The sequence below is a fragment of the Aspergillus karnatakaensis genome (assembly GCF_047715665.1).
Source record: "Aspergillus karnatakaensis strain CBS 102800 unplaced genomic scaffold BJY04scaffold_117, whole genome shotgun sequence".
NCBI classification, from domain to species: Eukaryota; Fungi; Ascomycota; class Eurotiomycetes; order Eurotiales; family Aspergillaceae; genus Aspergillus; species Aspergillus karnatakaensis.
In genome coordinates, this window is record NW_027395829.1 from 3204 (window position 1) to 22334 (window position 19131).

Consider the following 19131-nt stretch of genomic DNA (forward strand, 5'->3'; position numbering starts at 1 on the left):
TAAAAATAGCTCTTATTTCCTTATTAGGTTCCTGAGTCTTAAATACACTAATTCAACCAAGCCTATAAGAAACCCCTTTCTCATAATCTCCCTAGCAGGTAATAAATAATAATAACCTGTATATTTATACTAAGATATTATTATATTAAGTTATTTTATTTATCTGTGCTAGAGTAGGTTAGTAAAGTTATTACTATACTAACTAATTTATAAAAGAATATTATATAATAATATTAATAATTATACTTTATTATATATAAAGGGAGTAAGTATATAGTAGAAAAGATTACTTAGCTATTTTTTAATTTTTAAATATAATAGCTATTTTACAAGGCTTATAGTTTAAATAACCTATAATATATCATATTTATACTTGAGGTATACTTAATTATAAAACTTCTAGAATAAACTTCTTAGATAATTTAAAACTTTAGATTATAATTATAAATCTAGCTTTAGATTACTATTTCTATTTTAATTTATTAGATAATCTTTTTTCTTTATTCTTATAAAAAATATTTAGATTTTTAGGGTTATTAATAGGACTACTAATAAAATATAAAGTATATAATAAAAATACTCTAGATTAAAAGGCTATATAAATAAAATATATAATATAGCATGTAGGCAAAACTGTTAAGAACCCAGCCAAAGCAGTCTGCACGGCAGAATAATACAGGCCAGTAATATTGCAATGAGATAATAGTATCCTAGGATACTATTATTAAGGAAGAAATATTATTAGCTATAGAAGATTATACTATTATAATATTTAGGCTCTTAATATATTAACTACCTTTAATATTAGGATAAACCTAGCAGTATTAATAGATATAAATAGATATTAACTATTATATAATAAAAGTTACCTAGTAATATACCTATAAAAAAATCATATATATATATTATCTAGTAGACCAGGAACTAGTAAGGAAATACTAAATAAAGAAATATCCTTATTAAGTATATTACTTAGTATACCCTGGGAAGGTAAAGGGATAGTATACTAATATAAATATTTAAGGATACTTATTACTACTATATCTAGTCTTACTTATCCTTTATAATTAATAGTAAATTATTATCTCAGAGTTATCTTTAAAATAATAATATACTTATATAAACTATTCTACAGGTATTCTATATATAGGATACTTAGTCTTGCCTACTTTAATTAAGCTTAACCTAACTATAACTAGTCTTTATACTAGTTAGACAAGAAACTATTTAGAGAAAGGATTAAGTAAGTTAAGTTAAGTATTGCAAGCTTATAAGAGATTACCAGGGTTAGGAAGAAACCAGAGGTTGGTTCTTCTGTAACAAAAACCAGTTATATAGTAGTTTAAGTAGAAGGTTAATATAATATATATATACTAGCCTATACTTATAAATATTATTAATAATTAGTAAACAAACTTAGCTTCTAGCCTTAAATATATTACTTATCTCTTTAATATTAATTAATCTAGTAAAATAAGATTACCTCTTTCTTATATATTATAAGTATTATAATAGAAATTATTCTTAGGCTATAGAAAAGTACTTTATATTAAAAATCAAGATTATAACCTTAAATTTATAAAAATAATATATTATTAGATACTGTGTAGAGTGGCAGTTAATAATTAATAATATAGTATAATAAAGTCTAGTTACTTTAAAAGTTAAACTAGAATTAAAAAATAATATTAATAATTTTTTAAAGTAAAAAAAGCTAGCTTAATATTATTATTTCTATATAAATAATATATAAAGTATTAAAGGGCTGCTAAGTAATATTATATTTTATTAAGAAATAATTAGGGAGGAATCTAAAAATACTTAAAAATTATATAACTTTATTCTAGTTACTTTTAAACTTATCTAGGATTACTTTTTAAGTACTTTATATATATACTTAAATATTTACCCTATATTCTAGTACTAGTCCCTAAGTAAAAAGCAGCACTATATTAGGCTAAATCCAGAAATAGAAATCCTAACCCTGCTGGTAAAGAACATGCTATATGGTTAAATATATATATTAGCATGGAGCTATCATACCACTTTCCAAAACGACCTGGCACGGTAGAGCCCGCGCGTCATTCTCTCGACAGTTACTGTGCATTCAGTATTTGAACGCGAGCTCTAGACGGAATAGACTAGACTGTATATCCATGGAATCCGTCAAGCAGACCCACGTCGGACAGGATTTACAGCGCCGAGCGCGCCGAGACAATCCAGAGCAGTGCCTAGCAGCTGGTGCCTCAGGCTGCCATCCTCGGGCTCTTCCAGCTAACATCTCAAGACAACATTAACCATGCTCATCCCTCAAAACTACCCATCAGCGCCCGTCTATGGATCCATCTCATTGATATAAACCAGATAAGAAATCTACCTCAAGCTCCATTCTCCGGCTGCCGATACACAACCCCACCAACCGTAGTCGTCAACGTCCCACTCGCATTGAACACATTCCGCATCGCTTCAATACTCAGATTAAACCCCCCCTCACTCGTCTGCTTCCGACCAGTCACAATCCCAGCACGAGTCTGAACAAGATCACTCTCCCAGAAAAGATGGTTCATCCAGGGATTCTCAGCTGGTACGTCAACGGAGACAGACTCATACCCGTTGAGAACATATTCCCCGCTCTCATCCTCATCCTCACCCTCGTAGAAAGAGGACACAAAGTCCGTATACCTCACCGAAACAGACCGAACCCGACCGTTCCCCGCTGCATCCCTCTGCAGCTGCAGCGTCACATTCGCATACCCCCCCGACTCACCCCACAGGGTATAAACACCCTCCTCAGGGATATACGGCTCAGGGACAACAGCACCAGGCGGAAAGGGCATCGCCCAGGGAATCCTCTCCGGGACGTCGAAGACCTTCGCTGCCTCGCTAGGTATCCGACTCCTCAGCCGCGCGAGCATAACCCTATACCGACGCCCGCCATCCGCTGTACTCTCGGGACATTGCAAAGGGTTCGCCCCGCCGCAGGCTGGCTCCGTGACCAGCGACTGCCAGTAGACGATGCTCGTTCCATCCGGCGAGAAGGCCGGGTCCGCACGGCCGTTCCAGTTGGGGTCGCTTATGCTCCCGCTTCCCTCACGCCCATCCTCACCCTCACGCCCATCTTGGCTGGTATCGGTATCGGTGTCGGTCTTAGCCCTGGAACTGGAAGGAGGCGCATTAACCCGCTGCCCGAAATACCCCCCGCGATCACCAACCGCATCCAGCAGGACGGGCTGGAAGAACCGTCTATCCTGGTTATTCCGCACTGATGCAGCGGCCATCACGGTGACGAGATCCGTTACCGGTGGGATCCCCCGCAGCCCGGCCATGAACATGCTCCTGTTTGATTCGCGGGTGTCCATCCCGACGAACCAGTTGTTGTCTCGTGAGAAGGAGACCGGGTCGATATATTCGGGGTGGGATGTCAGGCGCCGGATTACACCAGTGAGTATATGCACGGCGAAGATATCGATGTTGCTGCTTTCGCGCGGATACCCGAGATACAGGATCTCGGAGCCGTCGCCGCTGAAGCCGCGCAGTTCGCCGATTGTGATCGCTTCCGGGTTAATAGTCAGCGTTTTGGCTTGCTGATCTGTTGTTATGGGTGCTGGACCGGTGGGCGTGATCAGGGCTTGCACGTTAACGAGGTCGTAGCGCGGAGTCTGAATCCTCCCATCTGCCGTCGTCGGGCGCGGATTAAATTCTAGTCGGCCGAGGTAAGCGTGCTGCCCCCCGTTCTCCGTGAAGGAGTTCCACCCGAGATGCCTATCGTCTGGGTGTAAGCGGAGTTCGCGCATTGCGCCCCCGGTATTAGATCCAGATCCAGATTCAGGTCCGTCGGGGGTAATCTGCCAGAAGATCGGGTATATGTGTGTTTTCTCCGCCGTGCACTCCGCGCTGCTGAACAGGTCCCCGCTGCACTCGATGATGGTCTGCCCCCAGAGGATTTTCAGTCCGCTGCGGGAGACATGCGGGTAGTCCCCGTGAGCCTTTATCAGGTGTTTATTCTCGCGAGAAATCCCGCAGGTCAGACACTTCCAGGCTTCGCCGGTGGCGAACGTGTCGCCGTTGGTTTTGAGCAGGATGAGCTGTTCGCCTGTGTATATGCTCGCTGGATCGGGGGGTGCCGGGGCGCCGATGAATTCAATGTTGACGACGATGTGTGTTCCGTCTGGCGTGAAGTCGCCGGATTGGAAATGGGTGGATGTTTGGGCGATACAGCCGGAGGGATGTGTGCAGGCGCCGGGGGTGGTGGTGGTTATGACAGGGGGGAGGGGGAGTTCGGTGATGGAGATGGGCTCGGGTGGAGGTGGTGGTGGTAGTGAGTTTTGGTCTTGTCGTTGTTTCGAGGATGAGGGTAGGAGGTATACACCTGCGAGGACGGCAAATAGGAGGAGGACCCATTTTAGGGGTTTCGATCGGACCTGGCGGTTCCCTGGGTGTTCTGCTTCGCAAACACCCGAGGGCGATTGTTGGGCTTCGTTGTAGTCTAATGACCCCGTTTTCGGGTATTTGGTGTTCGAGCCTTCGTTGAGCTCTATTGTTGGAGCCTTCAGCAAGCTCTCTCTTTCAGCCATGATGCGACTGGCGCACTGGATCAGCTGGGATCCGCTGCCAGCAACTCAGTATAGAATTGGTAAAGACTGCAACAGAATCGAATGGCCAAGAATTTGAATGAAATTGTGAAAAACTCTCCTCCACATTCAAACAGATAAATGACGGGGACTGGTTCTTATAGCATTACCAGGTACCTGCGCCACGAGCGGGGGTATGGGGCCTTATCGTACTTGATCCCCATCTAGGAAGTATATACGAAACCGGGGCCGAGGCAGCGCACTGGGCAGGGGTGGGTCTGACGATCTCAAGATTTCCCGAGTATGACGATGATAAGCAGAGAGGCGAAAAGGTTATTTGCATCAGGTTCAGAACACCGCCATCTATTGATTTCGACATCGGTCTATATTATAATTAGACAAGTGATCACAAAAGTCAACCCAACCCCAACACCAACGCCAAAAAGCACCATTGCTCATAAACACATCCAAAATTTTTTCGTCCCTTATAACGTCGGATAAGCAATATCCCCCCCAACACCCAACAACGGGTCCAGCTGCTCCATCCCCTGCAACTGCACCTGAGCCCCATTCAACAGCGCCGCTCCATTCCCATTTGAATGTGCAATCGCATCCTCCGGAAACTTCACCAGCACAACCTGCGCCTTACTAAAGATATTCAACTGCGCCTTCAAATCCTCCACCTGGTCCTGCAGTCTCAATGCTTCCTGCCGCATCGTCTCGTACGACTCCGATAAGCGGGCTTGGTTCCGGTTCATCTCGTCGATGTGCTTGAGGAGGTTTTTGATGTATTTTTCTTTGCGTTCGCGGTACGCGCGTTGCGCGTTGCGGTTTTGTTCGCGCCGGCGCTGTTACATTTTTTATTAGTATTGGGTTCTTGAGACATCATCTGATGTTGGTCTGGAGGGGTTGAGTCTCACCTTGGATTTATCCTCGCCTGGCCCGTCGCTGATGGTTGTTGCGGGTGATTGTGGCGTTTGGGATTGGGATTGTGTGTATGCTCTTGTGTTTAGCGAGGCGCGTAGGTCGGGGAACTCGAGCATGTCCGGGAAGGGGTATTGTTCGTCGCCGGAGGAGTGGTCGGAGGCGTGGTGGGCGGGTTCTTCGGCCCATTGGGGGATTGTGAACTGGAGTTTTGTTAGCGGGGTTCCGAGAGAATAGACTGCTGAGAGGGGGGCTGTGTATGTACCTGGATACTCGAAGACGCCCAGAGCGCCGAGTGATCGGTTTGATCGGAGGAGGTGGTGGTGTAGGAGGTCATTGTATGCAATAGCGGTAGTAGGAGTAGTGTGGAGGATGGATTTTCCGTGGATAGGAGGTAAGCGTGTAACTCGAGTGGAGAGCCAAGCAATGTCGCTGATGAACAAGATCACTAAACACGCGAGGGTCCAGGGGATCTTATAGAAGAAGACCCTTTCGCCAAGCGCGCTGCTGAACCCAAGTGATCTGTCGATCCAACAGCATAAGGCTGACCAGTGCCCATGCACCGTGAGGGGGAGGCTAAACCGAAGATAGAAATCTGTGGCGTCTCGCACGAGCGTATCCGGCAAGGCCTCGAGTCAAGATGTTACTCCCGTGTCTTACATCGTGCTTACCTGCTTACCTGCGTGCCGGACTGCCGGTGCGGACGGTGGTAGATAAAGTCGCTGGTGGAAGAGAATCTCGGTGCCTGGCCGGGCACGAAATCGCACCTATCACGCTGCTGGAATCAGTGTCTGTTTTCGGCGATGGTTCGGCCTGCCTTCGCGAAGGGGCACGCCCCTACCGTCATTTGGCATATTATCGTGCCATCTCCCGGGGGTTTTGGGTTGGGAAAATCCCGCAGGAGTACGTATTCCTTTCTTCGAGTCTGCCGTGGTTCCGGGTGAGGTTTCCTTGTTGTTTACTTTCTTCGATACTTCGATACTAATCGTGATTACTTAGGGAGTAGTAATATAGCATATCAACCAGGCATCGTGGCTTATCTCGACGACTACGACTCGTCTCCAGAAATTGCACTTCATCTCTGAAGACGAGACAGATTACCGGAAGCGAAACGGGCACCGCGAATGCCAGATTTGGGGCACGCAACCGGCCCCTCACGATCCTTCGCGAATATAACAATGTTCGTGACCACTCGCACGATTGCTTGGTGCGATGACAGGCATGGGCTTTACCAATGAGGGATTCGGGAGAAGGTCAAGCCTTGAGGGGTGGATGACCAACCCATGAGAAATCCGCGCCGAGCCTGGCTAGAAGACTTGGCTGTGATACCACTCCATTCTCCATTCTCCAATTCTCCAATTTTCCAGCTGGAGATGTCTGCAGAGGGTGAATGGGAACATTCTATGCGTCTTCTGCCATGACGACACCGTGCGACTACGAGTTCCGGTGAGGGACAACTGGCGGGGTGAGACCGTGAGACTGTGCGACCAGGATGCGACGGGATTTGATGCAGCCGATCACGAGATGCGCGACAGGAAAGATAGCCTACATCGGGATTTGGGTCAGCAATGACTGCAGGGTGCGATCGTGAGGATGCAAGACCAGCCGATTGGGGTAACGCTTGGCCGAAACAACGCCGATGCCGCGGTGAGGGTGAAGTTTGAACTCCAACGTGGCCAGCCAAGAAGAGCTTGAGAGAGCAGGCTCACGGCGTTGTGCGTATTTGCTTATTGCTTTCTGAAACAAGACGCCCAGCCTCGCTTGCCAGGCTAGACCCTGAAACGGCCCCCATCCAATGCCATCCCGGTTAATTTCCGCGGCTAGAAGGCTCCAGCCGACCTCACCGCGACCACCACCGCGAGATCTGGCCTTTGATATCGGCGTCACGCCGAATATGTAGCTGGAGACCATGGTGCCGCCTGGCAAGAGCAACTCCAAGTCTCCGCAATTCTCCAAGCCCGCTGTTTTGTCCTGGCGGATTGGTGCTGCCCCTGCAAAGACCTCCAAGGTGCGCAGGCTGTTATCTATCCTGGTTGGTATGGATGCGCTAAAGTATACACTTCTAGCATCCCGGAGTTTTACAAAGTCCGTTGATTGAGGAAACCGAGGGTTCGACGGGCCCAGCCGCGAGACCCGATGATGCGCCGACCCACCAGGCCCTGGTCCTCCAGCGCCCCGCTCCGGAGATCTACGAGATCGCGACCTCGCTGGACCCTTTCTGCGAGGTGCCTTTTGCGCTGACATCGGAGGATCGCTCTCTGTTGCACTCTTGTGAGCACTCGCATACCATCCGAGCATACCACTTCACAATCTCTAACTTAATAGACCTCCTCCACGTCCCATCCCAAGTGTACGGCGCACGACCAGACTCGGAATTCAGCGCCGTCCGCGACGTCAGCTTCCCCATCTCACTAGGATCCAGCCTGACAATGTGGTGGATGCTGATCGCCGCAAACGGTCTCTTCACCAACACCAGCGGCGGCCTCGTACGAACCTCCGTGGCCCGGAGAAAGCAGCGGGCATATAAGCTCCTCAACGACGCAATCAGCCAGAACCACGGCCGCGTAACCGACGAGGTTCTGGGCGGGATTATCATGGCCGCCATAACCGAAGCCAGACTATCAGATCCCGTAGCAGCAAACGCCCATCTACGCGGGTACGAAGCGGCCCTCGCCGCCCGGGGCGGGTTGAGGGCAAGTCTAGCTTCTTGCTCACTACCAGCGCTGCAAATGGCACATCTAATGCCGTATCTCGTCACCGAGCCAGCACCCACCGATCCCCGCCGGACAGAAGAAGAGCAGATGCAGCAACTGATCCACTTCCTGGTCAGCGAAATCCGCCACCGCGGTTTCTCCCCTTCTCCGTTTCCTGTCGACGTCTCCCCTGGAAGTGGTCTTTTGCTGCTGCAACATACACTTGCCGGGCTGGAATTCGGTAGCCGTCTCACGCACTATCTCCACCGTGACATTGCTGCAATCCCCCGCTTCGTCGACGAGGCATCTCGCTTCCTCTCGTTATTCCTGCTCCTGCTTACACTGTGGCGCGTTAGCGAGTCCGTTGAGAAGACACATCTCTTCATTAGCCGGATTGAGGCCCTGCTTGCAGATAGCGCGGAAGTCGATATTGAAACTGGACTGCCTCTCCTGACAGAGCAGGGGTTCATGTGGGTTGTTATCAAGGCCGTGAAAGACTTGCAGGTGCAGTGTTATGGTATGGAGGAGGATGGCGGGCTGTGGCCAATTCTGCATGCCGTTGGCGCGTTGAGGGTTTATCGGGGGATGGGCAGGGCAGTCCGTGGGGGGGCGCGGTTGTTACTGCTTCATGTTCTGTCGGGGCGGGTGTTGCGTTGTTTGTGATTTTTATATATCGTTCAGGAGCTTGGATGGGAGTGTTTGCAGGTTTCTTGTTACATTATATCATATACCCTTGTTCTGTTCTGCGCTGGGAGAATGTGTTTAGCTTATTTTGTCTTATAAATCCTATATACTTGACAGAGAGCAGGCACTGAGTGTCTTCAACTAGCTATATTGTGCGTGCTAATCAGCCCTACAAGATCTAGTAATATTTCGCCCCAGACTAAAGCCATATCCCGGACAATCATGACGTCTGTCTGTCCCTAGCCTCGGAGGAATACGAAAAGTCAAAAGTAAGCTTATCTCGCAACATCCCTGCCCTCGCCACTTGGCGCAATCCTCCAGCGGAGAGCCAAGTCTCCAAGTACCTCCTCACCCCCTCATTCTCATTCAGCTGAACTCAGCCGCAGCGTCATTGTACAACATAAATAGATCTCTTACCCCTCACCGAATCTATCCCAGTCGTTAGGAGAAAGAAGTCCATTAATAAATCACTTGACTTGATCTCTAGTAGCTCAGAGAAAAACGAAGAAGAAAAAAAAAAACACCCAAAATGGTCTCCTTCACTCTGTCCCCCACCGAATCCACCACGCGCACCGCAGCCCGCTCCTTCGCCTCAACCCACCTCGCCTCCGCAAAAGAAACCTACAAATCCCTCCCAACACCAGAACAACGCTTCCAAGCCCTCAAACCAGTCTACACAGCCGCCGTCTCCGCAGGCCTCATCAAAGCGCAGATCCCACAGCAGCTAGGCGGGACAGGCGGAAGTCTAATCGAGTCCGCGATATTAGTTGAGGAATTCTACGCCGTTGAGGCGTCGGCGAGCCTAACGATTTTCGGTACGGGGTTGGGGCTTACGCCGCTTGTTCTGGCGTTTCGGGAGGAGGTGGGGGAGTTTTTGGAGCCGTTTTTGGTGACGGATGTTGAGGAGGGGAAGGGGGAGGGCGGGCCGATTGCGAGTTTGGTGTTCTCAGAGCCGGGGGGTGTAGTATGTGCCTGATCCTGATCTTTTCTCTCCAACGTTTTGTTTTCTTGTGTGGTGCACATGGCATGCAGCGATCTTAACTGACTACGCTATATAGGCGAATTGGCTCGAGCCCGGTGCCCCAGGTCTGCAAACGACAGCGTACCGAGATGGTGATGAGTGGGTGTTGAATGGGGAGAAGGTATGCACCCACCCCCTTCAACTCCTTGCACACTATCCCTTTCTATCTCAAACCTAATCCGACTAACACGATGATAGATTTGGGCAACCTCCTCCGCGGGATGGGATTTTGGCGGCGCAGACCTCAGCTGCGTTGTTGCGCGGTGCGTCGACGAGGACGTCGTCAAGAATGCATCGCACCCAAGAGATCTGATTCTCGTTCTGCTCGTCACGCGGAAGGATATTGATCGTAACCCGGGGAGTTTCGAGGTGTTGAAGCATATTGAGACTGTGGGGCATAGTGCTGTTTCGGGGCCGCATGTGAGGGTATGTCACCAGTGCTGTTTTTTTCTTTTTTTTTTTTTGTTTTTTCAACTGCTCGTGTGATGGGTGGTGTAGCTGGTGGAGAGGTAAATCGACATGAAGTGCTAACTTGCTGTCCTAGTACACCAACCTCCGCGTCCCCGCGAAAAACCTCCTCTGCCCACCAGGTGAAGGCGCGCAGGTCATCACACGGACGTTCGAGATGTCTGGTATGTTCACGTCTATGTCTTCCCTCAATCCCTCGTTATCCTTCACTCTGGCATAACCTAATCCTACAACAGCAATGCTGGTCGGCGCCATGGGCGTCGGCATCCAGCGTGCAATCTTCGACGCCGCATTGTCCTTCAGCCAGGACACGCGCGGCGGCACCGTCCCAATCGCCCAACGCCAGGCTGTCGGCGACTTACTCGTGAATATCAAGATGCGCACTGAGACGTCCCGGTATCTCACGTGGAAGGCGGCGCATTCCCTGGCTGAGGGGCCCGGGGAGCATGAGAGTAGGAGGGAGCATGCGTTGCTGGCGAAGGTGCACTGTGGTGAGGCGGCGGTGCAGAGTGCGTTGGATGCGATCAATGCGGTTGGGGTGTGAGTTTTATTTATTTTCCTTCTTTTCTTGTTCGGTGCTGATAGGATTGATACTGTAGGTCTGCGTATAACTCTGAGCTGCCTTTTGCGGAGTTGCTTTCTACGGCGCTGGTGCTGCCGATTTTTGATGGGGGGAATGTGGGGATGAGGAGGAGGGCGTTGCAGGAGTTGATTACGAAGGCGGGGTATAGGCCTTGGTTTAGTACTTTTGGGGAGGAATAGTTGGTGATGGAGACTTGCTGGATTGCTGCAGTCAGGCGGGATGTGAAAATCGGATGTGCTTTTGAGATAATGCCTTCAGATTGTTCACAGTGACACGGTTGTCTGTAAAGAGTTGGGTATTTTGTCTAGATGAGACGAAATTCAGGTCTTGTTAGTTGCTTACGGGGGTCTTTTTGGCAAAGTGATTCATACTCTTTGACTGGAACTATAAATCTAGTGCAGGCATTAGTCGCTGGTTCATATTTCATTGCAGCAGAACCTGTGATCTCTTCTCTTAGCAGACAGCGGCTCTAATTACTCGTCCGCAGATCGTGTAACATATAAGAAAGAGAAAAGGGTAACATTATGAACGGGTATAATCTAGCAGCGCAAGAAGCAGGTGGCATGAAGGTCTTATGATAGAGAAAAGTATCTGGAGGAATACGGCTATCTGCCATATCTGGCTGGCACTGCATCACTCCTGTCGGCTCTGAGTAGGATGCTAGTACGCAGTACTCCGTATCTAGAATGATACGAAGATTAACCGACGGAGTGACGATACAGGGGTAACCCTAAGAAGTCAGCGCTCTCGGTTCCGGAGGTGTGGCTGAGAGTTGGTCCAAGCTGCAGGTGTGGCGCGTGAAGCAGTAGCTGAGCAGAGTCCAGCCTTGGTCTGAGGATAATCTGTTGAGACTGGCATGTGCGAGATCATTTGTAGGAAATATGATGCCGACTATACCGTAGTCTCCTCACGACTGGACATTCGATCTTCGAGGCCCACGCCTAGTGAAACAATATATATTCCGTAGAGTAGCCAGCCCAAGAAAAGACAAGTAAGTGTGAGGGCATAAAACAGTCTCCAAACACAAATTGACGTAAAGGTTTGCAGCTCGCCGATCGCTCCAGTTGACGCGGTGAAACGGTGAAACCCCGATTATGCAGCCTTACAGGGCTACTCATGCCTGAGGCCAAAAGGTGCTGGCAGACCGCCTTCCCCCTTGAAGTTCGTTCTGGAATCCGGAGATCTTGCGACCTCTCTTGCGTCTCTCTCTCCCTCTCATTTCCTACTTTTCCTCCCTATGTCGTGATTGATGTACTTCAACTCTTATCCCTCGATGTTCTCTCTCTCATAGTCCGCTATGGTCGACCCCCAGGACGCCGAACACGACCATGACGTCATTGCGTCGGCGTGTTTGATCCAGGTACCAGCATTTCACTCCCTCACGCTTCACCCGTTGATAATCTAGCGAGTCTACCGTGGCTATCGCACGCGCCGGGAGCTACAAGGTCGCCAGCTCGACTCGAAAAACCGCTGGTTCGATGTACGACCCTGCCCGCCGTTGTCCTGCAATACTGACTCCCTAGGTTGTCGAAAACGCCCAAGGCCAGGAGCGTTTACGCTCTGCGACCGCACCTGCTAGCTCGCCGACCGTCCAAGCCCAGCGGAACTGGAAACATGCAGTTCACATAGCCAAGCTAGCTCGCGGCGACAGCAACCGTGAAACGACCTCCGCCCGCCGCCAGAACCCGTCGCCGGCAACCTCGAGCAAAGCGATGGACTTGCAATACTTTCTAGAGATGATGGACCCGAAGCATCGACATGGGAGCAACCTGCGGAAATACCACGAGTACTGGAAAACTGCCGACTCGAGTGAAAGCTTCTTCTACTGGCTGGACCGTGGCGCCGGAAAGGAGGTGGAGCTCCCTGCTTGTCCGCGCGATCAGTTGGAGAGGGAGCAAGTGCGGTACCTCTCGCGGGAGGAGCGGGTCAATTACTTGGTGACGGTCGACAGCACCGGCCGGTTTCGCTGGGCGAAGAACAACGAGCTGGTGTGGACGAGCAATGAGCGTTACAAGGACAGTCTGGACGGCATCATAGCGACTCGCGATTTACCAGCAGACAAGAACCTCGAAAGTATACGCCCGTCAACCCGTTCCACATCAGCATCCGTCTCGAATGACTACGCGATAGCAAGAGAAAGCACCTCGCTATCTGACAAAGGACCCAAAGGGTTCGGCGATGGCAAAGAACACATCGTCAAACGCATCAAGGACAAGCTCTTTTCCAGCGAGGACTGGTGGATTTTTGTACGACACCGCTGTTTCTAGTTGACTACGCTGACTGATCAGGTTGCGGACCCCTCGTTCCGGCTGTATGTTGGAATCAAGAAGCGCGGCTCCTTTCAGCATTCATCCTTTCTCCGAGGCGGCCGGATCGCCGCAGCTGGGCTGATCAAGATCCGCCACGGCAAGCTCCGCGACTTGGCCCCGCTAAGGTACGTTTTATACTCGTTATTGTAGCAGCACGTTAAGATATTTAGTGGCCACTACCGCCCGCACTCTGCCAATTTCCATGCGTTTGTCCATGCACTGCGCGACCAAGGGGCGGATCTATCCCGCGTATCGACCACGAAGCTCTATGCAACCTTGGCGGGGATGGAGGGGTATGTCGGCACCAAGCGCAAGGTCATCAAAGGCCGGGAAAAGATTGAACGCAAACTCGAGAACGTGGGGAGGGAGGATCGGCGGTTGACCGTCGATTTGTAATCGATGGCGCACTGTATAGATTGGTTGTGCTGTTGGAGTATGGCATTCGGAGGGGTAAGACGTGATTTCTGTATCTCTGGCACCATCCGGCCTCATCTCGCATCATCCGGTATCATCCAACAACTCCGACTACGGATCACACCATCGTCTTCGAGGCTACAAGAGGGCACAGTCCCCTCTGATTTCGTGTCTTGCTATTCTTATCTTATTCAAGCTCATCATGCCGACCGAATTCATCAGTCTCACATATCCGACTCAGTCGACGGAGCTCAACCCCCTCCCTAATGCTCCCATCGACCCCAAGTTCCTCGAGCGCTATGCTCGGAACCTAGACGACTACGAGTACAACTACACTCTGGTTCCATATGCAAGTTCCTACTTTGATCCGTGGACGATCGGCGCTACCATCGCCGCGCATACCAAGAACCTGAAGATCATCATCGCGGTTCGGCCAAACACTCTCTACCCCACAGTGGCTGCCAAGGCGCTGGCGACCTTGGACCAGCTCAGCTCTGGCCGTGCCGTGGTTCATTTCATCGCCGGTGGAAGCGATGCTGAACAGGCGAAGGAGGGCGACTTTCTCACCAAGGAGGAGCGCTACGCGCGAGAGGAGGACTACATCAAGATCCTACGCCGCGCTTGGGAGTCTGCCGAGCCTTTCGACTGGGACAGCAAGTTCTACCAGTTCAAGCAGTTCAGCAACGGCGTCCGCCCTGTCAACGGGACAATCCCTGTTTCTGTCGGCGGCTCATCGGATGAGGCCTACCGTGTTGGAGGTTCCCTAGCCGACATCTTCGGCCTCTGGGGCGAACCTCTGAAGGAAACGAAGGAACAGATCGATCGCATCTATGCCGAAGCCGAAAAGGCCGGGCGCACAGACCGCCCGCGCATCTGGGTGACCTTCCGCCCTATCATTGCGGAGACGGAAGAACTAGCCTGGGCCAAGGCTCACCGCGTCCTCGACGCCCTGCAAGCCAACCGTGCTGGTGGACCAGAACACGCTTCCTTCAAAGCGTTGAGGACAGGAACGCCTCAGAATGTCGGCTCGCAGCGCCTACTCGACATCGCCAAGAAGGGTGAGGTCCAGGACCGCGCGCTGTGGTACCCGACCGTCACAGCGACCAATGCGGGTGGTGCCTCCACTGCCCTTGTTGGAACGCCGCAGGTCATTGCCGATTCGATTCTGGATTATGTTGAGCTTGGCGCCGACTTGATCTCCATCCGAGGATATGACAATCTGAACGACGCTATTGATTACGGGCGCTATGTTCTACCTCTCGTGCGGAAGCTACTGCCGGAGCGCGGTTTGCAGTAGTTTGTTGCAGAAATATAACATTTTTATCCCATATTCGAACATCCAGTGTAGTTTCTTTCCTCAAATCAAACAAAGCACATCAACGCTAAGTAAATAACTATCTCTCAAACAGCATTACGGCGCCCTGACCCCAGCCAACCCCAAACTAACCTCCCAAAGCCCCCTCTCCCCCTCCTCATCAAAAGCATACGCCGCAAACCCATCATCCAACGCCGAAAACCGATCCTCCATCCTCGACTCCCGCGCAACCTTACACTCAGCAAGATAAACCCCACCCACCCCCTCCAGCACACCCGCCGTAGCCCCCCATACCGTCGTCGCAGCCCCCTGCGCCGCACTCTTCATATGCCGCCCCAGTTCCTCATCCTCTTTCCACGCCGCCACAGACTCCGACTCCGCATCGAGATGCCGCTGTAAGCCAGACCAGATCCCGCCCGGGTGCACGGACAGCGCGTGCACGCCGCGAGAAGAGTAGAGTCTGTTGAGCTGGTTTGCGGTCCAGATCATGGCTGTTTTGGAGGCGCCGTAGGCGAGGAATTTGTCGTAGGGGAGTTTTTCGTAGGTGAGGTCGGCGACGTCGACGGTCGAGAAGCGGTGGCTGGAGGAGGAGACTTGGATTATCCGTGAAGCGAAATCTGGAGAGGCCGCGCTCTTGCTGGTGGATAGCAGGGTTGGGAGGAGGGACAGCGTGAGCGTAAAGTGCGCGAGGTGGTTTACGGCGAAGTGCCGCTCTGGGCCTGTTGCGGTGAGGGTGTATGGGACTGCCATTATTCCTGCTCATAGATGGATGGATTTGGTAAGTTGGGTTATCCATTGTGTGAGAGTTACCGTAGGTTGGACTGGGATTGGGAGGAGGGTTGAGGATGAGGGTGGGCAATGCAATGCGTACCGGCATTATTAACAAGAATATTAAGTCTGCTGCTCCTGCGGAGAAACTCCCTCGCGCCCTCTTTCACAGAGTCCAACGAGTCGAGGTCCAGGGTGATGAACTCCACGCCGCCCTTGCCTGTGCTGTGTGCGCGGATATGCTCTACTGCATCCGCGCCCTTCTTTTCGTCCCGGGCCGTGATGAATACCCGGGCGCCGGTGGCGTGGAGTGCTAGTGCTGTCTCGAGACCGATGCCTGATGTACCGCCGGTCACGAGCGCGACTTTGTCGCCCCATGCGTCGAGGAGGTTGTTGTCTTGGATGATTTGCAGGGCTGTCGGGCGCGAGTCGCCAGGGCCTTGGGGGGAGGCGTGCTGGGCTGCGTAGGGGTTGAGGAGGTCCATTGCAATAAGTGGTATAATTCTGGGTGGTTATTAGATGGATGTAGTTGCAGAGATAAGGGGTTTTTAAACTTCAGGATGGGTTAGGGCTGTTGGGTACTGAGATCTCTCCTGGGGAGTTAGGTGGTTTATATACCTTCATCCGCCCCTGGGAGTTATCTGGTACTGACATCATGGAAGGCGTGGCAAGCGGACTGCAGGTGGACGCAAAGACTTTGGTCGTAGTTGGCAGTCATCGAGTGAGCGGAGTGAAGCGGACAGAGCGGAGAGCGGACTGGAGCGGACTCGGCGGAGCAGGCAGCGGACGCATGCACGAATTTCATTACCAGTAGTAATCACCTCTCTAGATCAGTCCTCTGTTTCTAATTCCGTTACTACATGATCCTCTACATATCTTGCTCATGGTCTCGATAATCCGCCGCATTTCTAATGATCTCTTAGAGTAAAACTATATATAACCATCTCATCTCGCAACTTGCGCTACAGAATGTAACGCGCAGCATTTAATCATCGTCATTAGTCTACATCTCACTATAAGTACCTTCCCTACGATGCTGCCAACTAAGATATGGATTTGGCGTGCCGCTAAACCCTCGTGCTGAACTCGTCAGGGAGGAACCTGGTTGTGAGCCGCAAATGGACGAGTGGGAATAAACTTGTTAGATTCGGAGCCGTGTCTGAGAGTGACATCAATGAAGCTGTTGTATTGGTCAATCGGGTGTACTGTATCGGGCTTGGGTATAAGGGCCGGGGAGAGGTGATCGCTCCATTCACTCGATATAGAGCTGTTAGGCGCTGCTGACAACATGTAGACTGAAATAGGGGTTGAGCAGCTGGCGGCTGAAAGTGAGCGAGGGAAGCATGGCTGGCCGGGTGTTTCTGGAATTGAATCTGTCTAGTCCTAGGAGTGTATCCATCTGTAGGGGTATATTAGAGCGTGTTAAGATGACGAATCCCGACTTATCCCCACAAATAGTCATCAGTTCGAGGAATACTGATCATTTATTGCCCTCACTATATGTTACATTTTGGTTCATCGCTTGAATATCCGCTTGATGGCACTCACGGACACCTCGCACGCCACATACGCCTGTCTGCCGTGCAGGTACTCCCACACCATGAGAGAAGCAGACTGACACCCCGCTGACCCCGCATAGGACGCTGAAGCGGAAGTGCACCCGAGAACTTCCCGTTTGCTCGCTATGTGTCCGCCTCAACAAGGTCTGCGACTACACCGCAACTAATACCCACCGGGGAGGTAGTGCAGCTCAAGTCGAGATACCCGAGCGGGATACTGGTTTTTATGCCAGGGACTCAATACCACCGAACGTCAGCGGGCTGTCATCTTTCCCGGCCAATTTCTTTCTGGACTCAGAGTCCCACCAACAACTTTCAGAGTCAAATAGAACATCGACTACAGTCTCGCCAAAAGGTTTAGAGTTTCTAGATACACCAGAGGACTGTTTTGTGATTTGTAATGAGTACTTCGCCTCCATTCAGCCATGGCTTCCATTCATGAGTGAGAAGAGGCTTGCTCGGCGTTTAGACAATGGGAGACCTGAAACGGACCTGGGTCTCGCATTGCGTCTAACATGCATGAAACTGTCCTCCATGTCGCCCTCAACCTGGGAGGAAGCACTATCTTTCCCTCTCTACCACAAAGCCAAGGCTCTACTATCACTCGCCGAAACAGCATGCCTCGTGTGCTTGGACCTTGTCCAGGCAGCCCTCCTGATAGCCGTATACGAAATCGGCCACGGCATCCAACCAGCCGCCTATCTCAGCATAAGCCATGCCGCCCGCCTCGGAATCGTCCTAGGGCTCCATGACCGCGAACACGCCCCACAGCTCTTCAAACCCCCAGACACCTGGACGCTCCGGGAAGAAGAGCGCCGAACATGGTGGGCGATCATCATCCTCGACCGGTACCCCCCCACATCCATAGCCAGCTATCCCTAACCACCTCTAACCACTACCTCTAGATTTTCAAACATCGGCATCACCGGAACCCCGCTATCCACCCCAGAGCCTGCAAACGGCACTCTCCTCCCCTGCCCCGACGACGCCTGGACGCACGGCCAAATCAGCACAAACGAGCCCCTTTTCGTCGAATCCCTCTCAACAACTACTCCGCTCGGCGTGTACGCAAACACCTGCCAGGCAGCACACATCACCGGTCGCGTGCTCGCCCACCGAAACATCCACGCTATCAACGGGGCCTCCGACCTCCGCGCCCACCTCCTCGAAGGACAGACCCTGCACCAATTGTTAACATCGCTAATCACCCACCTCCTCCACAAGCATCAGGAAACCCGCTCTAACTCCGTTGAGAATAGACTGATGGCTCTGTCTCTAGCTGTCTCCGCACAGCTGATCCTCTGCAATATCTACGCGTGCAACGAGCACTACCCACCGCCGGACCAGGCGCATCTCGTTGAGGAACGCATCATGCAAGAAGCTGCGCTGAAGGGTATTGAGTTGATGATTAACGCTGGGTTTGAGATTGCGCAGATGGTGATGAGTTTCGACGAGCGTGGGGTCACGGCGGTATCGCCGGTCGTGGCCCACGCGCTGTATCAGGCTGTGACGGAGTGTGCGTGGGTAATTAGGGAGTTTGGGGATCAGGAGCATAAGGTCAGGCTTGAGGTTATGATTGAGGCGTTGAGGGTGGTAAGCGGGAGGTGGAGGGTTGTTGGTATGTACTTGCATCTGCAACTGGGTTAATTATTGAGGATTGCAATGCTAACGTGGCTATTTCGGTTGCTGGTAGAGAAGTATATGAAGCTATTGAGGGATGAAGGGACGCCCGGTTTGTGAGGCAGGATATTCAAGATGTGAAGATGTGAAGATGCGAATGGGAAGGTTTAGACGGCCCCGTTTACCATAGCTTAGATCCGCT

At 51.0% G+C, this 19131-nt stretch overlaps 7 protein-coding genes across 7 annotated transcripts; 4 read left to right on the forward strand and 3 right to left on the reverse strand.

The window, feature by feature from the left end:
• Positions 1-2248: 2248 nt before the first annotated feature.
• On the reverse strand, positions 2249-4898 carry BJY04DRAFT_17736 (uncharacterized protein). The gene has a single exon (XM_073709596.1). It carries the CDS (start codon positions 4572-4574, stop codon positions 2379-2381), a length of 2196 nt encoding a protein of 731 aa, XP_073564131.1. The 5' UTR covers positions 4575-4898; the 3' UTR covers positions 2249-2378.
• A 158-nt stretch (positions 4899-5056) lies between these two features.
• BJY04DRAFT_225137 (bZIP transcription factor) lies at positions 5057-5832 on the reverse strand (the record flags this gene model as incomplete). Its single annotated transcript, XM_073718147.1, has 3 exons — positions 5057-5419; positions 5492-5698; positions 5761-5832. 3 exons carry the CDS (start codon positions 5830-5832, stop codon positions 5057-5059), a joined length of 642 nt encoding a protein of 213 aa, XP_073564132.1.
• A 1572-nt stretch (positions 5833-7404) lies between these two features.
• On the forward strand, positions 7405-8851 carry BJY04DRAFT_212157 (uncharacterized protein; the record flags this gene model as incomplete). The annotated part of the gene is made up of 3 exons (XM_073714508.1): positions 7405-7531; positions 7620-7766; positions 7821-8851. 3 exons carry the CDS (start codon positions 7405-7407, stop codon positions 8849-8851), a joined length of 1305 nt encoding a protein of 434 aa, XP_073564133.1.
• A 420-nt stretch (positions 8852-9271) lies between these two features.
• On the forward strand, positions 9272-11366 carry BJY04DRAFT_226148 (acyl-CoA dehydrogenase family protein). The gene is made up of 6 exons (XM_073718354.1): positions 9272-9836; positions 9931-10014; positions 10092-10319; positions 10438-10525; positions 10598-10901; positions 10961-11366. The coding sequence occupies exons 1-6, from the start codon at positions 9402-9404 to the stop codon at positions 11121-11123; spliced, it is 1302 nt and encodes a 433-aa protein (XP_073564134.1). The 5' UTR covers positions 9272-9401; the 3' UTR covers positions 11124-11366.
• A 2270-nt stretch (positions 11367-13636) lies between these two features.
• Positions 13637-15021, forward strand: BJY04DRAFT_17783 (LLM class flavin-dependent oxidoreductase). The gene has a single exon (XM_073709647.1). The coding sequence runs from the start codon at positions 13870-13872 to the stop codon at positions 14962-14964; it is 1095 nt and encodes a 364-aa protein (XP_073564135.1). The 5' UTR covers positions 13637-13869; the 3' UTR covers positions 14965-15021.
• Positions 15022-16572, reverse strand: BJY04DRAFT_17805 (NAD(P)-binding protein). Its single transcript, XM_073709679.1, has 2 exons — positions 15854-16572; positions 15022-15737 (listed from the first exon to the last, which is right to left on the reverse strand). The coding sequence occupies exons 1-2, from the start codon at positions 16233-16235 to the stop codon at positions 15079-15081; spliced, it is 1041 nt and encodes a 346-aa protein (XP_073564136.1). The 5' UTR covers positions 16236-16572; the 3' UTR covers positions 15022-15078.
• Positions 16573-17287: 715 nt separating this feature from the next.
• On the forward strand, positions 17288-19049 carry BJY04DRAFT_225143 (Zn(II)2Cys6 transcription factor; the record flags this gene model as incomplete). Its single annotated transcript, XM_073718148.1, has 4 exons — positions 17288-17337; positions 17390-18157; positions 18215-18927; positions 19003-19049. The coding sequence occupies 4 exons, from the start codon at positions 17288-17290 to the stop codon at positions 19047-19049; spliced, it is 1578 nt and encodes a 525-aa protein (XP_073564137.1).
• Positions 19050-19131: the final 82 nt, after the last annotated feature.

Coding starts and splice junctions, on each gene's coding strand:
- BJY04DRAFT_226148 (XM_073718354.1), top strand. CDS start 9,402: ATGGTCTCCTTCACTCTGTCCCCCACCGAATCCACCACGCGCACCGCA. Junction 9,837..9,930: donor TCTCAGAGCCGGGGGGTGTA/GTATGTGCCTGA, acceptor TACGCTATATAG/GCGAATTGGCTCGAGCCCGG. Junction 10,015..10,091: donor GGGTGTTGAATGGGGAGAAG/GTATGCACCCAC, acceptor ACACGATGATAG/ATTTGGGCAACCTCCTCCGC.
- BJY04DRAFT_17783 (XM_073709647.1), top strand. CDS start 13,870: ATGCCGACCGAATTCATCAGTCTCACATATCCGACTCAGTCGACGGAG.
- BJY04DRAFT_17736 (XM_073709596.1), bottom strand. CDS start 4,574: ATGGCTGAAAGAGAGAGCTTGCTGAAGGCTCCAACAATAGAGCTCAAC.
- BJY04DRAFT_17805 (XM_073709679.1), bottom strand. CDS start 16,235: ATGGACCTCCTCAACCCCTACGCAGCCCAGCACGCCTCCCCCCAAGGC. Junction 15,738..15,853: donor TATTCTTGTTAATAATGCCG/GTACGCATTGCA, acceptor ATCTATGAGCAG/GAATAATGGCAGTCCCATAC.